We start from the raw sequence: 15489 nt of genomic DNA, 5'->3' as shown, positions 1-15489 counted from the left end.
CTTAACCATAAAATAACTACACTAACATTTACGTCAATTACTTTTAGATTAATAACCACATTTGTGTAGATTAATCTACATTTGTGTAGATTGTGTCAACCTGACCCAACCCAAGCTAACTAAGCTGACCCAACCTGACCCAGACCCCAAGCTGACCCAACCCAACCCCAAACTGACCCAACCCAACCCTAAGCTGACCCAACCCCAAGCTAACCCAACCTGACCCCAAGCTAACCCAATCAGACCCTGACCCCAATCTGACCTAACTGATCATGCTGACCAACCAAGCTAATCAGAACCCAAGCTGACCCAACCCTGAACCGAAGCTGACCCAAAACCCATAATCAACATTTGTGTAGATTATGTGTAAATTGTCTCACACTGACCCAACCTGAACAGACCCCAACCTGACCCAGACCCAAGCTGACCAAACTGATTATGCTGACCAACCAAGCTGACCCAGACCCAAGCTGATCAGAACCCAGGCTGACCAAGCTGACCAACCAAGTTGATCAGAACCCAAGCTGACCTAGACTTAAGCTGATCGGAACCCAGGCTGATCACTTCAGAAAATTTGATTTATCTACCAAAATGCCACCGCGCATTTTTTTCATTTTGACACATGTCGCGTTCTGATTGGTTCATAGGACCTTCTCTCCCTTCTCTCCTTAAGACACCTTCTTCCAGGATCTCTACCCTATATATATATATATAGGGGAAGGTTATTTAGAGTCAACCTTATTTAGAGTCCAGAAAGGGTCCATATAACTTACACATGTAAGTTAACTTACACATGTGTAAGACCGTCCATCTTCTCCGGTGACTTTCCGGCGACTTTTCCGGCGAGAATCAGGTTCGTTACACATGTGTAAGTCGTGGTGGTGTCAGTGACTTACACATGTGTAAGCTAACTTACACATGTGTAAGTCATGGTGGCGGTGGTCGCCGTCGCTGGAAAATCATGGTAGTGGTCAGAGATGATGGTGGTGGTGGTAGAAGGTGGTTGGAATTTCAGGAGATGGAAGAAAATCAATGGACCCTTTTTGGACTCAAAATAAGGTGGATTCTAAATAACTTTTCCCTATATATATATATATATATATATATATATGTTTGATCAAAGAATCGCACAGACCTTCAATCGGAAACAAGGAGGAATTTTGACCGATTCGTTGGCGATTCCCTATCGGTGTAAAGCTTAGAGAAGCTTAACGCCACAAGATTGGAGGTATTTGTGTCGGTGGTGGAGATGACTCCGTATAGGAGCCGACCACCTTAGGTATTATGAGGGTGAAGAGAACATGTCTCAACTATTGGGGATGACCTCTATTTATAAGAAGAGCTTATCTTGGGGGATAAGTTAGGGTTTTAGAAGGATATCCTAGTGTTTTTAGGGAAAGATATGATAGGCATGTTTATGGGATTTACATGTCATATGATAAATAAATATATTTAATAATAAAGGGATATGGAAACATACCTTTTCTTTAGGAGGAAGAAATAAGAGATTTCCTCCATATTTGGCGGAGCTCCGTAATTCTGACTGAGGTGGTCCATTCTGACGGAGGTGAGCTCCGTAATCCTGACAATCCTGACGGAGGTAAGCTCCGTAATTCTGGAAGAAAGCATCCTTAAGCAGCCTTCGTAATAGCAAATTCATATATACGGAGGTAGGGCTCCGTATAGGGTATATCATCAAGCCCCTCAGTTTGATGGGAGAGTCTACCTGTAGATTATCGCATTAGACTTCTAAAAGATAAACAAATAAGTATCATACTGATGTGACCAAATTATACCCATCGCCCACATCATTATTGACCATTTATTTAAGTACTTTAAGTCGATTTTATGTGCATTTGGCGCGTTTATGGTGTTTGTTAGTGTTTTCAGGCTCTAAACAGGTTACGCGTTCATTTGGTACATTTTCGGAAGACTTACTGGCCTAGAAGTTGATTTGTATTTCCGAGAGTTGTTTCAAGTGGAAGAAATGCAAGTTTCAAGAATGGAAGAACAATTTGTATACATGCATGTGACTGCGCCGCAGTTGGATATACCTTGTCCACTGCGCCACAGTCCAATCCCACGAAAAGATTATGAACAGACCCCACTGCGCCGCAGTGGGGATTGCAAGAGGTTGACTGCGTCGCAGTCGTCAAAAGGGAAAAGGAAGCCGAGGAGAAGGACTGCGCCGCAGTGGAGGTATCTATTGCCACTGCGCCGTAGTCACCCGAAAGTGAAAGTCAAAGGCCTCTCACTGCGCCGTAGTGAGGGAAGGCACATCCCACTGCGCTGCAGTGGGTGCACGGGATCTGAAAGTTTAGGTTGTTTCTGCATCAGATTTTTGAGAGGGTATAAATAGAAAACAAACCCTATTTTCCCATGCACCAAAAAATCTTTCTAGGAGCTGTTCTACAAGGGTTCTTCAATCTCCAAGCAAGTTTTTCTTAGGCGGATTCATTGAAGATTCACGAGCACCCATCTAGATCGTATCTACTTTTATTGTCTTGCAATTTCAATTTATCAAACGAGTGGTACATCATGTTTCTCTTCTATTTTAATTATTATCTTGAATTGATCATGAGTGGCTAAACGTTTAATCATCCACCTTGATGAAACTAGACGAATGATGTGATTGCAATATTTTTAATTCAAAAGGGTTTATTTAATTATCGTTGTTTTGTGATCTTGATGATTTAATTCTTTTTATTAATTAATATGATATTGGTTGCATATAAATTCTTCGTTGGTGGTACCAGCTGAATGTATGTGTGATTTTAAAACGGTTACTTGTCTATGAGTAATTATCACTAGTTCATGGTATGATAGTGAATATCATTTTAAGAAAAGAGTAATTTTGTCAACGTGATTCATAGCGGTTGGTGGTACCACGTTATTGTCACATAGGTGCAATTGATAATTCGATAGTCAATACAACTAATTGTTGGAAAAGTTGTCTTAGCTTTGTGGTACCGGCTTGGGTAATTTAACTAGCAACTTAGGTGATTCGGTAATTTATTCACGGTTGGTGGTACCACGTGAGCACCTTAATCTTGTCGCGATTATCTTTAAACTCAAAACGAATTTGGTTTCTTTATGAAAGAAAAAAGACACTACGTAACTTTATTGCATTGTAAAAGACTATGACTATGTTATGTACCCCCTATTTAGTGGATTACAAGGGGTAAACCTTGACTCCTCTATTGTGACCGGCCTAAGATGGCCAATAAAATTAAGAGTATCCAGACCACCAAAACCTAAACCACCCACTTTTTTACCTGACAATTGTCTTCCAGTAGATCCATTACATTTCATTTTCCGAGTTCAACCCATTTAACCTCTATAATCACGTTGTATTTTATCTTATTCATATTTAATCATTATTATTATTATTTAACATTGAATTCTTATGTTATTGTTATTATTATCTTCTCGGGTCGGTTTGGCCCGTTTCCCTTTATATGCAAAACAATTTGTTCAAATCATGCATAGATTTAGGGGGAGTTTGTTTATTAAACCAAAACTTCCAAAGCCGCGTTTTAGCTTTAAAGACGCAATGAGCTATATAAGCATCGAGAACTCGTTGGAAGTAGAATCCTCCTAAGTGTATGTACGCATGGTTTCGGTTGGTTGAAATGAAAGGAAATTTGTTGGACTAATGGTGTCCAACTCACGAGGTTAGTGACAAGGACCGTAACGGTAGTCTAACCCCTAATGGCAGTGAGCGAGACCTGAACAAAATACACACGCATACACACTTTCTCTGTAGATCTCCTCCTTCTCCTCCTTGGACGACCACCATCTCCGTCACTCAGACGTTGCTCCGAGAGGCATCTTAATTATTGTGTATGATTATAGATGATCTGTTTGCTTACTATAGTCTACATCGTATGGTAATTGACCCAACGAATATACAAAGATTTCTTTTGGATGAATCAACAAGTTCTTTAGATGAAGCCAATGAGGTACTTCTTTAACAATATTACAGATGCCATCATTGGGGTCTGCTATGTACAGTTAAATCTCAAAAGTAGATTATTAAGCTTCTTTATGTCCACTGGCTGGTCAAAACGCGCAAACATCTAGACTCACATAGTTGAGTGCCTAGGTGGTAACTATGGTGGCTTGGACCAGATCTCATTCGATTTCACCCTCTTTTCGTGTTTAGCTAGAAAGCAATTTAATTAATTATAATCACTTTCAAAGTTGTTTACCCTATACGCTTGCTGACCACATCAATTGAATGTATGTGTTGTGATCGGGAGAGAATATTTAGAGTTAAGGATGTTCGACCAGATTGAGAATTTGTTCTATATCATGATTGCACGACAAAAAACTCTTAAAAAAATGCAATCACATTTGAAGTTAAGTGAATTCAAGGTGGATGACTTTTATTATTATTGTCTGAAGTTCTTCTTTACTTTTATGCAATTTGTCTTTCAAACTCATTTTAATTTTATTGTCAAAAGGATTTTCGAAGCAACACCCATTTTCCAAACCATTTCATCAAACAACTAATCGATCCAATCCCTGAGAACGAACACGGTCTTACCTCTTAGCTATATTACAAATTGTCGGGTCCACTGCCCGATAGTGCGTAGTAGTGAGTTTTTAGGTAATTCTATTTGTATAAATTTAAAGCTCGATTTTGCACATTACATACCTTCGAAGATCAGAAAGTGTCCTCGAATTTCCGGAAATTGCGGTTGTTTCTCCGTGATTGATGTCTTCCTTGGTAGATCCAATGAGTAACCGTCTTCTAGGGTTACAGGCTTTAGTTTGGATAATCTAATGGCGTTTGCCTTTGCAAGATTATTCCGTAAGGCTGAAATATGCACAAGATTTGCCTTGTCGCCAAGACTCTATCTGTGAAAATTTGCACAAGACTTTCCCTATTGATCTTTTTGTCACCAAGGCTTTGTCCGTGATAATTTACACAAGATTTTCCCTGGTCGAGGCTTTATCTGTGACATATATACTGGGCTTTATCTTTATCGAGATTTATTTGATATCGTTGGATTTCATGGGCGTCAATTGTTGGAGATTTAACCCGGTGTAGAGGTAGGGACGTGTAAAATATTGTCCCACGGATGGCGTCAATTTGTTTGATCAAAGAATCGCACAGACCTTCGATCGGAAACAAGAAGGGGTTTTGACCGATTAGTTTTAGTATTAATAAGTAGTAGTTTTAAGTAGTTTTAGTATTTAATAAGTAATAGTTTTAACTAGTTTTAATATTAATAACTAGTTGTAGTAGTTTTAAGTAGTATTTCTATTTATTACTAGTTTAAGTAGTTTTTAGTAATATAAGAAGTATTTTTATGTTTTAATGTAATGGAATTATGCGTTAAATTTTATTAAGTTTGTATGTGTTAATTTTATAAAGTATAAAATAAATATTGAGTAAGAAAATAAGAGGGGTTTATATGAAAATAAAAATAATTAAACAAAAAAGAAAAAGAAAAAGCGGGATTATGGGAACCCTTGCTCCAAGGGGAACAACCCATCGGGAGGAAACTTCACATGTCACAAAACTAGTAAAAAAGGGGTACAAGAACCCTTTACTCCCCATGGCCTAACTTAGGCACTTCCAATTCTCTTACACTATAATCTTGAGTTTTTTTTAAAAAAGAAAAGAAAAGTATACGATAAATTAAAATCAGTTGTGTTCTTGAGGGGTTCTTATTATGATAGAAAGGAAGTGAAATGATATGAATTAAAAGAATAATTTAGTTGATTTTGTTTAAACAATTTTCTTTTCTTGTTTAGGGTGATTTGAAAGTTATCTTCCAATTTTTTTTTTCTTTTATAAATTAATCTCAACAAGACATTAACGAGAGGGGTACTCGCGCAATGCAGCGGCGATCACGTCGATGGGTGATGGTGGTGGTGGTGATGATGGCGGTAACGGTATGGTTATTAATGTGAAGGTAATTGATGTAAAAAGGAGTGATGTAGTTATTTTAAAGATTAAAAGATGTATCTTGTAAATAATCTCATCAAGAGTATAGTAATTAATTAAATATATTAGGTAAAAATACATAAATTAGTGAAAAAAGAAGAGAAATACTTTGGATTGATAAGATTAGAAAATATTTTAAAGATATTTTTGGGTAGATGTTGTGTGTGAGTTAAGAATGTGTTAAGTTAAAGGTATTTTAGGTATTTTAAAGGTAGAAAATTAAAAATGGAGAGGGGTAGTTTGTTTTATATAAAAGTATAAATAAAAGTATAGATATAGATATAGATAGAATAGATATAGATGAAGATTAAAGAGGGGAAGTGATATTCGTATAAAGTACTGTATTGTTAACTGTACAAGTCAATAATGCATAATTATGATATATCAATTAAAATAAATGATAAAGAATGTAATGTTATTAGTATTTCCACCAAAATTTTTGAAAATCCCCAATAAGGTATATATGTCTTGTTCGTTCGGTCAAAAAAGAAAATAAAACTATTAAATAATCCGTATTCAATCGAACCAGTGGGTGGTACAAACATTGTTTGGGCAATTTAATACAATCAAGTGACATCTTTTTTACTTATATTCCATTATAATAATATAATTTTAATTTTTAATATAACAAAACTTTTATTTGATAAAATGAAATATAAATTTAATAAAATGACTTAGAATACATAACTTCAAATTATAATATAATAAAACTTTTATCTGACAAAGTAAAATATAAATTTGATAATAACTTAAAATACATAAATTTTTATCTTTGATTTTTAAACTATAATAGTGATACATTTTCATCACATTTATCACGTCATTTTTCGCCATCAACTACATATATCACTTGAATCTGTCACCACCATCAACGGTTGGCATCATTACTATCCGTCGTTGTCATCATCACCAGTCGATGACATAACTACACAGCCGTCACCGTCGTCGTCACATTATGCGGGTTGCTAACTTTTTCTAAACGGATCTAGTTTGTTAATTATGTTTGGATGAATGTGAAATTTTTTTAGTTTATATAGTTTATATCTATTTACGATTAAGAATATGTATAACATGATGAACTTTCCACCAAAATTTTGAAAAATGCCTCAATATGTGTTAATGTGTAGACGGCCAGTAAAAAATATATCTTGCCGGCCTAAGGGCTGCTAAAACAAATAATTTTTGGTTTACTTTTAATATTTTCAAAAGTCTTCCAAATATTCGATCTTCAATCTCTTTATTCAATTTTAAATTGTTTCCACCGAATGATAAGGGTTCCTAAATTCCTTTTTTTGTATATATCTCTGATTGATGTTATTATAAAAAAGAATTAATTTAATATAATAATAATATGATGAAAAAAGAAGATGATAATGAATCTACATCAACAATCACTAGTGTATCTGCTGCTGCTGCTGCTGCTGCTAATCTCCCTCGCACTTTTAAGTATTTACTAGGTATTATTCAAATGATGAGTATTATTATGTGTTTATATTGGATGCTAAATAATTTTATAATTATATATTCTATGTAACAGCAACACAGTTTCTATCTAGAGGAATCCCCTTCATTTTCAATTCATGGATTGTCAGACATTTAACCGAACAGGATTACGCTGTAAGTTAACAACAATTGTTAACTCTCCTTGTTTGTTTTTTAATGTTCCTACAACTTATTATAGCATGATTCCTTGTTTCTGCTACTGTAACTATATGTTAGATGATCATTTACCCAATTGCTTATCTTAGACTTCTTTAATATCTAAAATCTCGACAACAAAACACGGACCTAAGGATTCCAATTTGACAATGCCGGGTGCCCAGAATCTTTTTCTTTTTTCTCTCTCAAAAAGGTTCAATTTTTGACAGAGTTGGTTGTAAAAGTTTGATTTTTGACAACTCTAAGAACCCGCATTATGAAATTGTAGATTGTTGGTTACTTTAATTGTTTTTGTGTAGCAATGGCAATTTTTTTTCTTTTGTATATCTTGAATTTCCCTATTCATTCTCTGATTATGCAACAAGAATAAATCACCACTAAGGTGGTGTGGTGGTTGCACATTTTGATGTTCTCTCAAAAAGTCTGTGGCTCAAACCTCCTTATGTAAATATCTTGGCGCTGGCCATGGAAAGGGTTCGGAAACCACGTCAATACCCCGGTTAGGTTGCATACATCTGAGTCAAACTCATCCTTCCTGGGTAACATGAACAGTGAAAACCCCCTTCGTTTACACGTTTTATTCTCTACTTGTGAAAAACCAAAAGCATTTGTATTGAAAAGTATCATAAGCTAGTAGCTGATTGATTATGATTCACGATTTATTATTTAGTCAGGGATGAGTTGGGTAATTGATCTGTTGCAAAATGTTTGCTTGTTTTCTCCCCTTTAATTAACACAAGGAGAAAAAGGATACTTAAAGCTTAACCAATTTCTTATTATTAAGGCTTATTGTTTATAAATGTCTCACTTTTTTTCTTTCCACAATGCAGCTGTATGCTGTGCAGTTCCATCTATTTGTGACGTGTGTCTTGTTCCTTAGCCGAGAGGGTTTTCGGAGAGCATGCATGAGGGCAGATATTAGATGGTATTTTGACAGGCTTATCTTATTACTGAATCACAAGTAAAACATATCTGATGACTTGCCCCATAGTGCATGAGCACCATCATGCATGATTATCATATGCCACATTGCCACGTTACAGTTATGGACAATTGAAATCATGGAAGATTACAAGTTGTGCCTTACCGTGTTCTGGCTTTTGTTAGTGAAGGTACTTTAACGGATGAAAATGCTGCAAAGCTGTTGAAGTTAGCCTGGATCACTATCCCCTGGGGAGTGATTATTACAATTATTGGATGCGTGTTTGTCTTCTGGATGCAAGCTTTAAGTTTCTCAAATGCATATGCGCAAGCCATCTTAATTAATGGTAATATGTGATTTCTGTTTTTGAAAAGATCACTTGTCAATGCTTTACGTAATACCGGGTGTTATGAACTAAACTATCAGGAAATTTGATGTTAATTTGCAGCTTTTGCATGTATATTGGAGCTACTGGCAGAACCCCTGTATATACTTTCACAAAATCTACTTCTTCTCAAACTTCGGTTGATGGTTGAAACTGCTGCAACTCTTTTGCGATGCATAACAGTTTACGTCTTCATCGTCATGCAGATTGATGTGGTAAGGAAGTTAGTTATAGTAAATATCAACCATAGCAGTCTTATGTTAAACCACTTCTAGAATATTCTCGTGAGCTACTTATACAGTTATACAGTGATCAGCTGTTGGAATATGAATAGTTTTAGCTTGCACTTATTGTCTTCTGTTGGTAATAAGCATATATTATACTGAAAGTACACAAAACTGTTTCCTTGTTACAGTTTATGTGTGGTGCCTTCAAATCCATGGGGCCAAAGTTGTCTAAAGCGTATATGTGATGCATTAAACCTTCTAAGTCAGTTTTCTCAAAAAGTCTGAGGATCTTGGCATCATACAGTTTTTGTAATTATATTTTCACACTTTATATATGGCAAAGTTTTAAAAATATCATTTTAAACAGCAAGTGTTGTGTCTGAAAATTGATATGTTTTTCCTTGATCTCTTTGCTTATTTTTGGTCATGAATTGATAGATTATGCAGGAATAAGCTAATGGCCGTGCCCTGAACATGTTGGGCTAATGGGCCAAATAACAATAAACAATCTAGACTGATTATATTGGTTAGCAATGTCGACCCATATTGTGTGTGTGTCTAAAATTTACCTGTTTTGACCTTTACCCAACCTGTGACCACCTCATTTTGCCAATTCCATTTAGAAGGCACATATATGGGATCTGGGTGTACATTATTAAATAATATGCACCTAAATGCTTGAACTCTGTGTTTATACGAACAATGTTATATTTTCTTGCAGGAGAGGGCAATTGTATTTGCCTTGTCTCAGACTGCATACGGAGGATGCATTTTCCTGTGCTATTGGGGTTATTTCTTGCTTCTGCATGGATATACATTTTCTGTTCTGTTTCCTTTCAGGTATTAGTTTCTTATGAAACTAGTGTATTGTATCTCACAGTGTTTCTATATTAAAACATGATTGAGGACTGAAAATGAATGTGTCAAAGAGCATTTGCTGAGTTGCATTATATTTGTCTTGTCACATAAATAATACGGAATGTATGCAGGGTAGGAAACTATGATAAAAATCTTTCAAAAATGTGTACGTTATTTACCCTTCAGTCGTTCCAAAAGTTGATTCTTCAAGAAGGAGAAAAGATGGTTCTTGTGTGGTTTGATACTCCATATAACCAAGCTGTATATGGGCTCGTAGACAAATTAGGTATGTATGTGCCTTTCTCCAGAAACTTATTATACTTTCTGAAAAGATTCTGCATGCGACCTGTTTGAAAGCTCGCAAGTATAAAGTTATGTTGATTTAGCCTTTTTAGTTCTTTCGCGACAGTTCTTTCAGTAGATGTTATTCTGCAAAATCATTTTCTTCTTTCATGGCCTTTTGAAGAATGAGGATACAACACATTGTATCATTCATTTGACTGAGGCCAGAAAACACCTTGCTCTTATGGATTTGCGGTCCAAAAAGTCTTAAATAGGACAAATCAATGATTGACCAACCTGTCCGAGAAAAATGGCATAGAGATCTAGATCTACCTTTCTTCCTTTAGCATGCCTAATCAGTCATCTTTTGTGTTTTAGGTAGCTTAGTGGTGAGGTTGGTGTTGCTTCCTTTTGAAGAAAGTTCGTATACAACATTTGCAAGGTCTGCATCAGGTTTAATTCTTATCATAAGTTTTTTTCTATTACGCAATGGCAGTCTATGCAGTATAATACTGATATATGTTACCTGTAATCTACTACATACAAATTGGTTTTTTTGGTTCAAACCTTATGCCCTGGATGGAAACTTTATTAGTGTGTGTCATTTTTCCATGTCATTACTTGGTCTGCTATTTTTCATATACTTGTTTGCATTTTGTGCTCTAAGTGGTTTCAAATTCAAAGTTTGCTAGTATCTTTTTTTGCACACGAACTTCTAGTGGTGTCTATAATATATGGACTTCTGCATTTCTTTGAATCATTATGCATGGGTAAATAGTAAAGTTTTTTTTTGGGTAAAAGGATATACCCTATGAATTGTATTAATCAAAAATAAATCAGGCAATGTGACTAAATGTCACATTGGCTTGTACAAACAACGCACCATTGTGCAAATACAGAAACTATTATGGGCATTGACATGCCAGTCCCATAAACTACCTTTCCGACTATGAACAAAACAATGGGCTAGATAGACAAAAAAGTAGAAGCCTACGTCTCGTTAACAATGGGTAAATAGTAAAGTTTAATTGCTATAAGCCTATAACAAGCTTTTAGTTTGGTCTATGTTTTGAACGCGTGTTACTGTATTAATTGTAATACCACATACTGCTCTGCAATTTCCCATTCAGTATTAATTATCTTAAAAATGCTTTGCCAGCAATATATTATGTAATATATTTGATCTGATTCTATACTACATAAATGGTTAAAAGTATTACTTTATTTACTTGCAGGAGAGGACATGCACAAAAAAAGAAGATTGCAGACTTCCCTAAGGGATGCTTTAAAGCTTGTTACCTTAATAGGTATGATGTCACAGTTAATTTGTTTTTGTTGCATGTATGTATACTTATTAATTGCTTTCTGTTCTTGTTACATGCTATGTAGGATTGATATTTATGGCATTTGGGCCCAGCTTTTCTTATTCACTCATAAGATTGTTATATGGTCGCAAATGGAGTGATGGAGAAGCCTCTGCAGCTCTTCGATATTATTGTTTGTATGTCGTTGTTCTGGCTATGAATGGTAAGGCCATTTCATTCGCTTGTTCTTTGTTTCAATTTTTTTGAATTAAACTTGTAACTGAATTTTAAGGTACCAAAAAGAATCTTAAGTAACCTTTCTTGCTTCATGCAATCAAAATATCACTAAAACATTGTCAGAATTAATATTCACCGAGTTTACATTCTTTGCTGATTAGAGCATTGGTGCAACCGATAAATTTGCTCTTTCAACCGGTTCATCTTCTGTTCTTATAGGAACATCTGAAGCCTTCTTGCACGCAGTTGCAACAGAGGATCAACTCAAACGTTCAAACAATTCACTGGTTTTGTTTTCAGTGATCTATGTAGTCCTCAACATCCTGCTCATCCGATCAGCTGGTGCAGTAGGATTGATATTTGCAAATGCTCTGAGTATCCTTCATATAAGTCCCTATGTGGCCTGGGTTTATGCTGTAGCATAACTAGTTCTGACTTATGTGATCATCATTTTGATTTTTTTTCCTCCACTGTCTTACTAATCTCTGTGAAATGCTCAGTTTTTAGATACTAAGATCTACGTTATCAGTCAAAGAGGTTCTTAAGGTTTCTTAAGGGTGGCGGTGGGTTAGGCTGGTTAGGTAATATGTCAAAAGATATAACTTTTGAATTTTGATGCAGGTTGAGAGAGGCCGTGTATGGTTATTGGTTAGCCTGCAAAATAGTATTACAAAGAGTTAAATTATTGATAATAATTTAATAATTAAATCAAGTGATTGTCCATCTTGCTATATGTATGTTGTCATATCTTAATAGTATTGGAAGCCTTTGTGAAAAAAAGTGAGTCTTTAGTTTGTTACTCATTTTAAGATTTTTAAAACTTATTTAATCTGTTTAGCATTTTGTTAGTATATTCAGTATTCATAGCAATGCTTTCTGGGATATAGGCTTTTAGCTTTTCAACTATTACCAATTATCTCTTTCTTGCATTGATGACCTATAAGCAACTGATTGATGGAATGCATAGAGTGATTGGCACAATTTTGCAACATTTGATTGAGTTTTGATTAAAGTTAATATTATGGTTCCTTGACAGCTTGTTAGATATGGTTTTTCGGATAATTTACTCTGCCGTTTTTATCAGGCGATACTTTCAGGTATACAACAAGATACCACAAGCAAATTATCATTAAGCTAATTTATAGTTTTGGCGGAACATTATTACTGAATTTAACTTTATGTATTGGCGGTATTGCCTTGTTGTAGGATTCTTCATCATTTTCTTTCGACAGCTGTTTACCTGCTGGTTGGACAATTTTGTTGATTTCAAGTGCTGTGACCCTCGTATCTGAAAAAGTATTTCTGGACCGTGATAACTTCTGGCCAACATTTTGCATACACTTTTCAATTGGGTTTACTTGCTTCTGTGTTTCATCATTTGTAATGTAAGTTGTCTGTTCTACCTTCTGGCACTATTTCTGTCAAAGAATTTCCAACATAGTACTTTTTTGAAGTGAAGAATAATGGCATAAACCCGAGTTTCCTTACCAACACCTTTTTTTCTGTGTGCACGCAGTTACCACCGCGAGAGATCTTTCATCAATAAAGTTGTTCGCTTCCGTGAACATTCTGACTGACACCAAGTGGATTTAGGTGAGATCAAACTTCCACTGAATGTTAGAATTGCAGTTTTTTACCCATCTACTTATGAAAGGTTGATTTTGCTTATGTTCATCTAAAGTTAATGAAAAATGGACAAAAAAGTATCAAGTATTTATAAAAGGTAATGAAAATTGGACCAAAAAGTATTTGAAGGTCAACGCGACCCGAACCAATAAACGACACATTTCAACCTACCCCTTTTCCCTAGCTATTCAACCCGCCCATCTTGCCACCTCTATCAAATGTCGATAGCTAAGTGTCTCCCACCCTGAGTAATATGTTTGGTCTATATGTTTAGGCAAACAAGATCATGAAGGGAAAACAGCTTTCTTACCGTGGAACGATCTTGATCAAAAGCTTGTAGGACCATTCACTGCATACTATCTTACTTTTTCAGGTTGCAAAGAGTCTCGCATATTGTTTTAATAGTCTTACAGAAATGCCGGTACCCTTTGAATGACTTCCAAACCATGGTTATAGAGCTATTTGACATATCATTTATCTGACTAAATTCCGCCTAAAATAGCCACAATGTATTTCCATCATTTTGTTAACCAAATCAATTCAGTCTTTGTTCCCATATCGTTTCCGTTATCTTACAATTTTTCCTTTGAGACTTGCCTGGTGGATATGACTATTTTCAAGCAGATCTGGTTTATCCTGAGCTTACCTCTAAAACCTTTTCAAAAACAAGATTGGCGAAGGTATGCAAGATTTATATTACTGCTAGGATAGATGCCTCTGAGATCATGTAGATTTCAATACCTATGTCCATCTGTGGAAAATGTTATATTGAATCTTGATTTTTGAAATGTAGCTAAAAACAGAAACGGGTATATACCAAGTTTTTTAGTCTGTACCTCGATGCTCGTCTTTTTTTTTGCATTTCCTCCTGGAATGCATCCATACTTTTAAATTTTCAACGGAATAGTTTAGCAAATGTAACGTATACCATCCGTTACTATCAGTTATATTCCGAAAAAACCCACTGGGGTCATATGAATACTGACGTCCATTCAGAGATCTGAATGTGCAGTGGCACTGATGATTGAGATCGACTGCAACTATAACTCATGTGGATATGGAAGACATTTTTTATGACTTGACTTTGGACAATTGAAGTGATTTGCATACAAATTTTTGATGTGTACACTAAATATATGCATTAGAGTGTTGTATCACATGCATTGAATTGGTGATATGCCCAAAAGGCCAAAACTATGTTGTACAAATCACATCAATATCTACTTTTATTGCATATGGTATTATTAAACTCGTAAAATATTTATTCCAATCACGAGTGATGATTATTAACCTAGCTACTAAGTGCACTTCTACATTCTACTCTAACAAAATGTTTTAGGGCTTCTGAATGACCATAACATTGTTAGAATGTCAGCCATTAAAGGCATGCCCAGTGTATGTATCAAATTTTGTGTCAAGTGTGAATCTTTTTATATTAAATTTGGTTTCACTCTAATATATATACCAAATGTTCAACCCAGTTTGAAAGTTTTGCATCACATGTATAAAATTATATAAATTAATCGGTAGATAGTTATGGTAAAACACTAAATAAATACAAAATAGTGTGTAAAATGACTTAAATAGAAGGTACTGAAGTTTGATTTTGTACCAAATTGGTCTAAACTGTTCAAAAATTTAGTGTCGTACTGAATTAACAATAACTTAGTGACTTGACTTTAGATTGATATTTTACACTAAAGATGGTCTTTCAGGTAGTGTACGACTAAAAAAGTGATGTATGTATCGTCGACAATTTGTTTTTGTTTTTTCTAAGTTTTTTGAGTTTAAAAATGGCCAGCTGGAATGAAGTTATAATATCACTAGTATTATGCTTTCAAAACAAGCAATGGAGTTGTATCAAGACTCAAAGACTGAAGTAGTAACAAAGGTCATGCCACTATCTATTTTGCACCGAATCCTCCACCAATTTCTGTAATTGGACCAATACACCACTGACTCAGTAGGTCTGCCCCCACTCCTTTATAAAATTTGTAACCTTTTAGTAATAAAATGTCTTACTTATTTTT

At 35.2% G+C, this 15489-nt stretch overlaps 1 protein-coding gene across 1 annotated transcript; it reads left to right on the top strand.

The window, feature by feature from the left end:
• The first annotated feature begins 7313 nt into the window (after window positions 1-7313).
• On the top strand, window positions 7314-14753 carry LOC122588513 (protein RFT1 homolog). The gene is made up of 15 exons (XM_043760650.1): window positions 7314-7416; window positions 7497-7576; window positions 8449-8543; window positions 8726-8886; window positions 8989-9140; window positions 9874-9992; window positions 10142-10296; window positions 10671-10745; window positions 11528-11599; window positions 11682-11819; window positions 12053-12208; window positions 12878-12930; window positions 13040-13218; window positions 13350-13426; window positions 13734-14753. Exons 1-14 carry the CDS (start codon window positions 7314-7316, stop codon window positions 13408-13410), a joined length of 1599 nt encoding a protein of 532 aa, XP_043616585.1. The 3' UTR covers window positions 13411-13426; window positions 13734-14753.
• The last annotated feature ends 736 nt before the right edge of the window (window positions 14754-15489 follow it).

Source organism: Erigeron canadensis, chromosome 1 (assembly GCF_010389155.1).
Source record: "Erigeron canadensis isolate Cc75 chromosome 1, C_canadensis_v1, whole genome shotgun sequence".
In the NCBI taxonomy this organism is placed as follows: Eukaryota; Viridiplantae; Streptophyta; class Magnoliopsida; order Asterales; family Asteraceae; genus Erigeron; species Erigeron canadensis.
The sequence above is the reverse complement of the archived record's forward strand: the minus strand, read 5'-3'. Positions and strand labels throughout refer to the sequence as shown.

Coding starts and splice junctions, on each gene's coding strand:
- LOC122588513 (XM_043760650.1), top strand. CDS start 7,314: ATGAAAAAAGAAGATGATAATGAATCTACATCAACAATCACTAGTGTA. Junction 12,209..12,877: donor GATATTTGCAAATGCTCTGA/GTATCCTTCATA, acceptor ACAGCTTGTTAG/ATATGGTTTTTCGGATAATT. Junction 12,931..13,039: donor TTATCAGGCGATACTTTCAG/GTATACAACAAG, acceptor GCCTTGTTGTAG/GATTCTTCATCATTTTCTTT.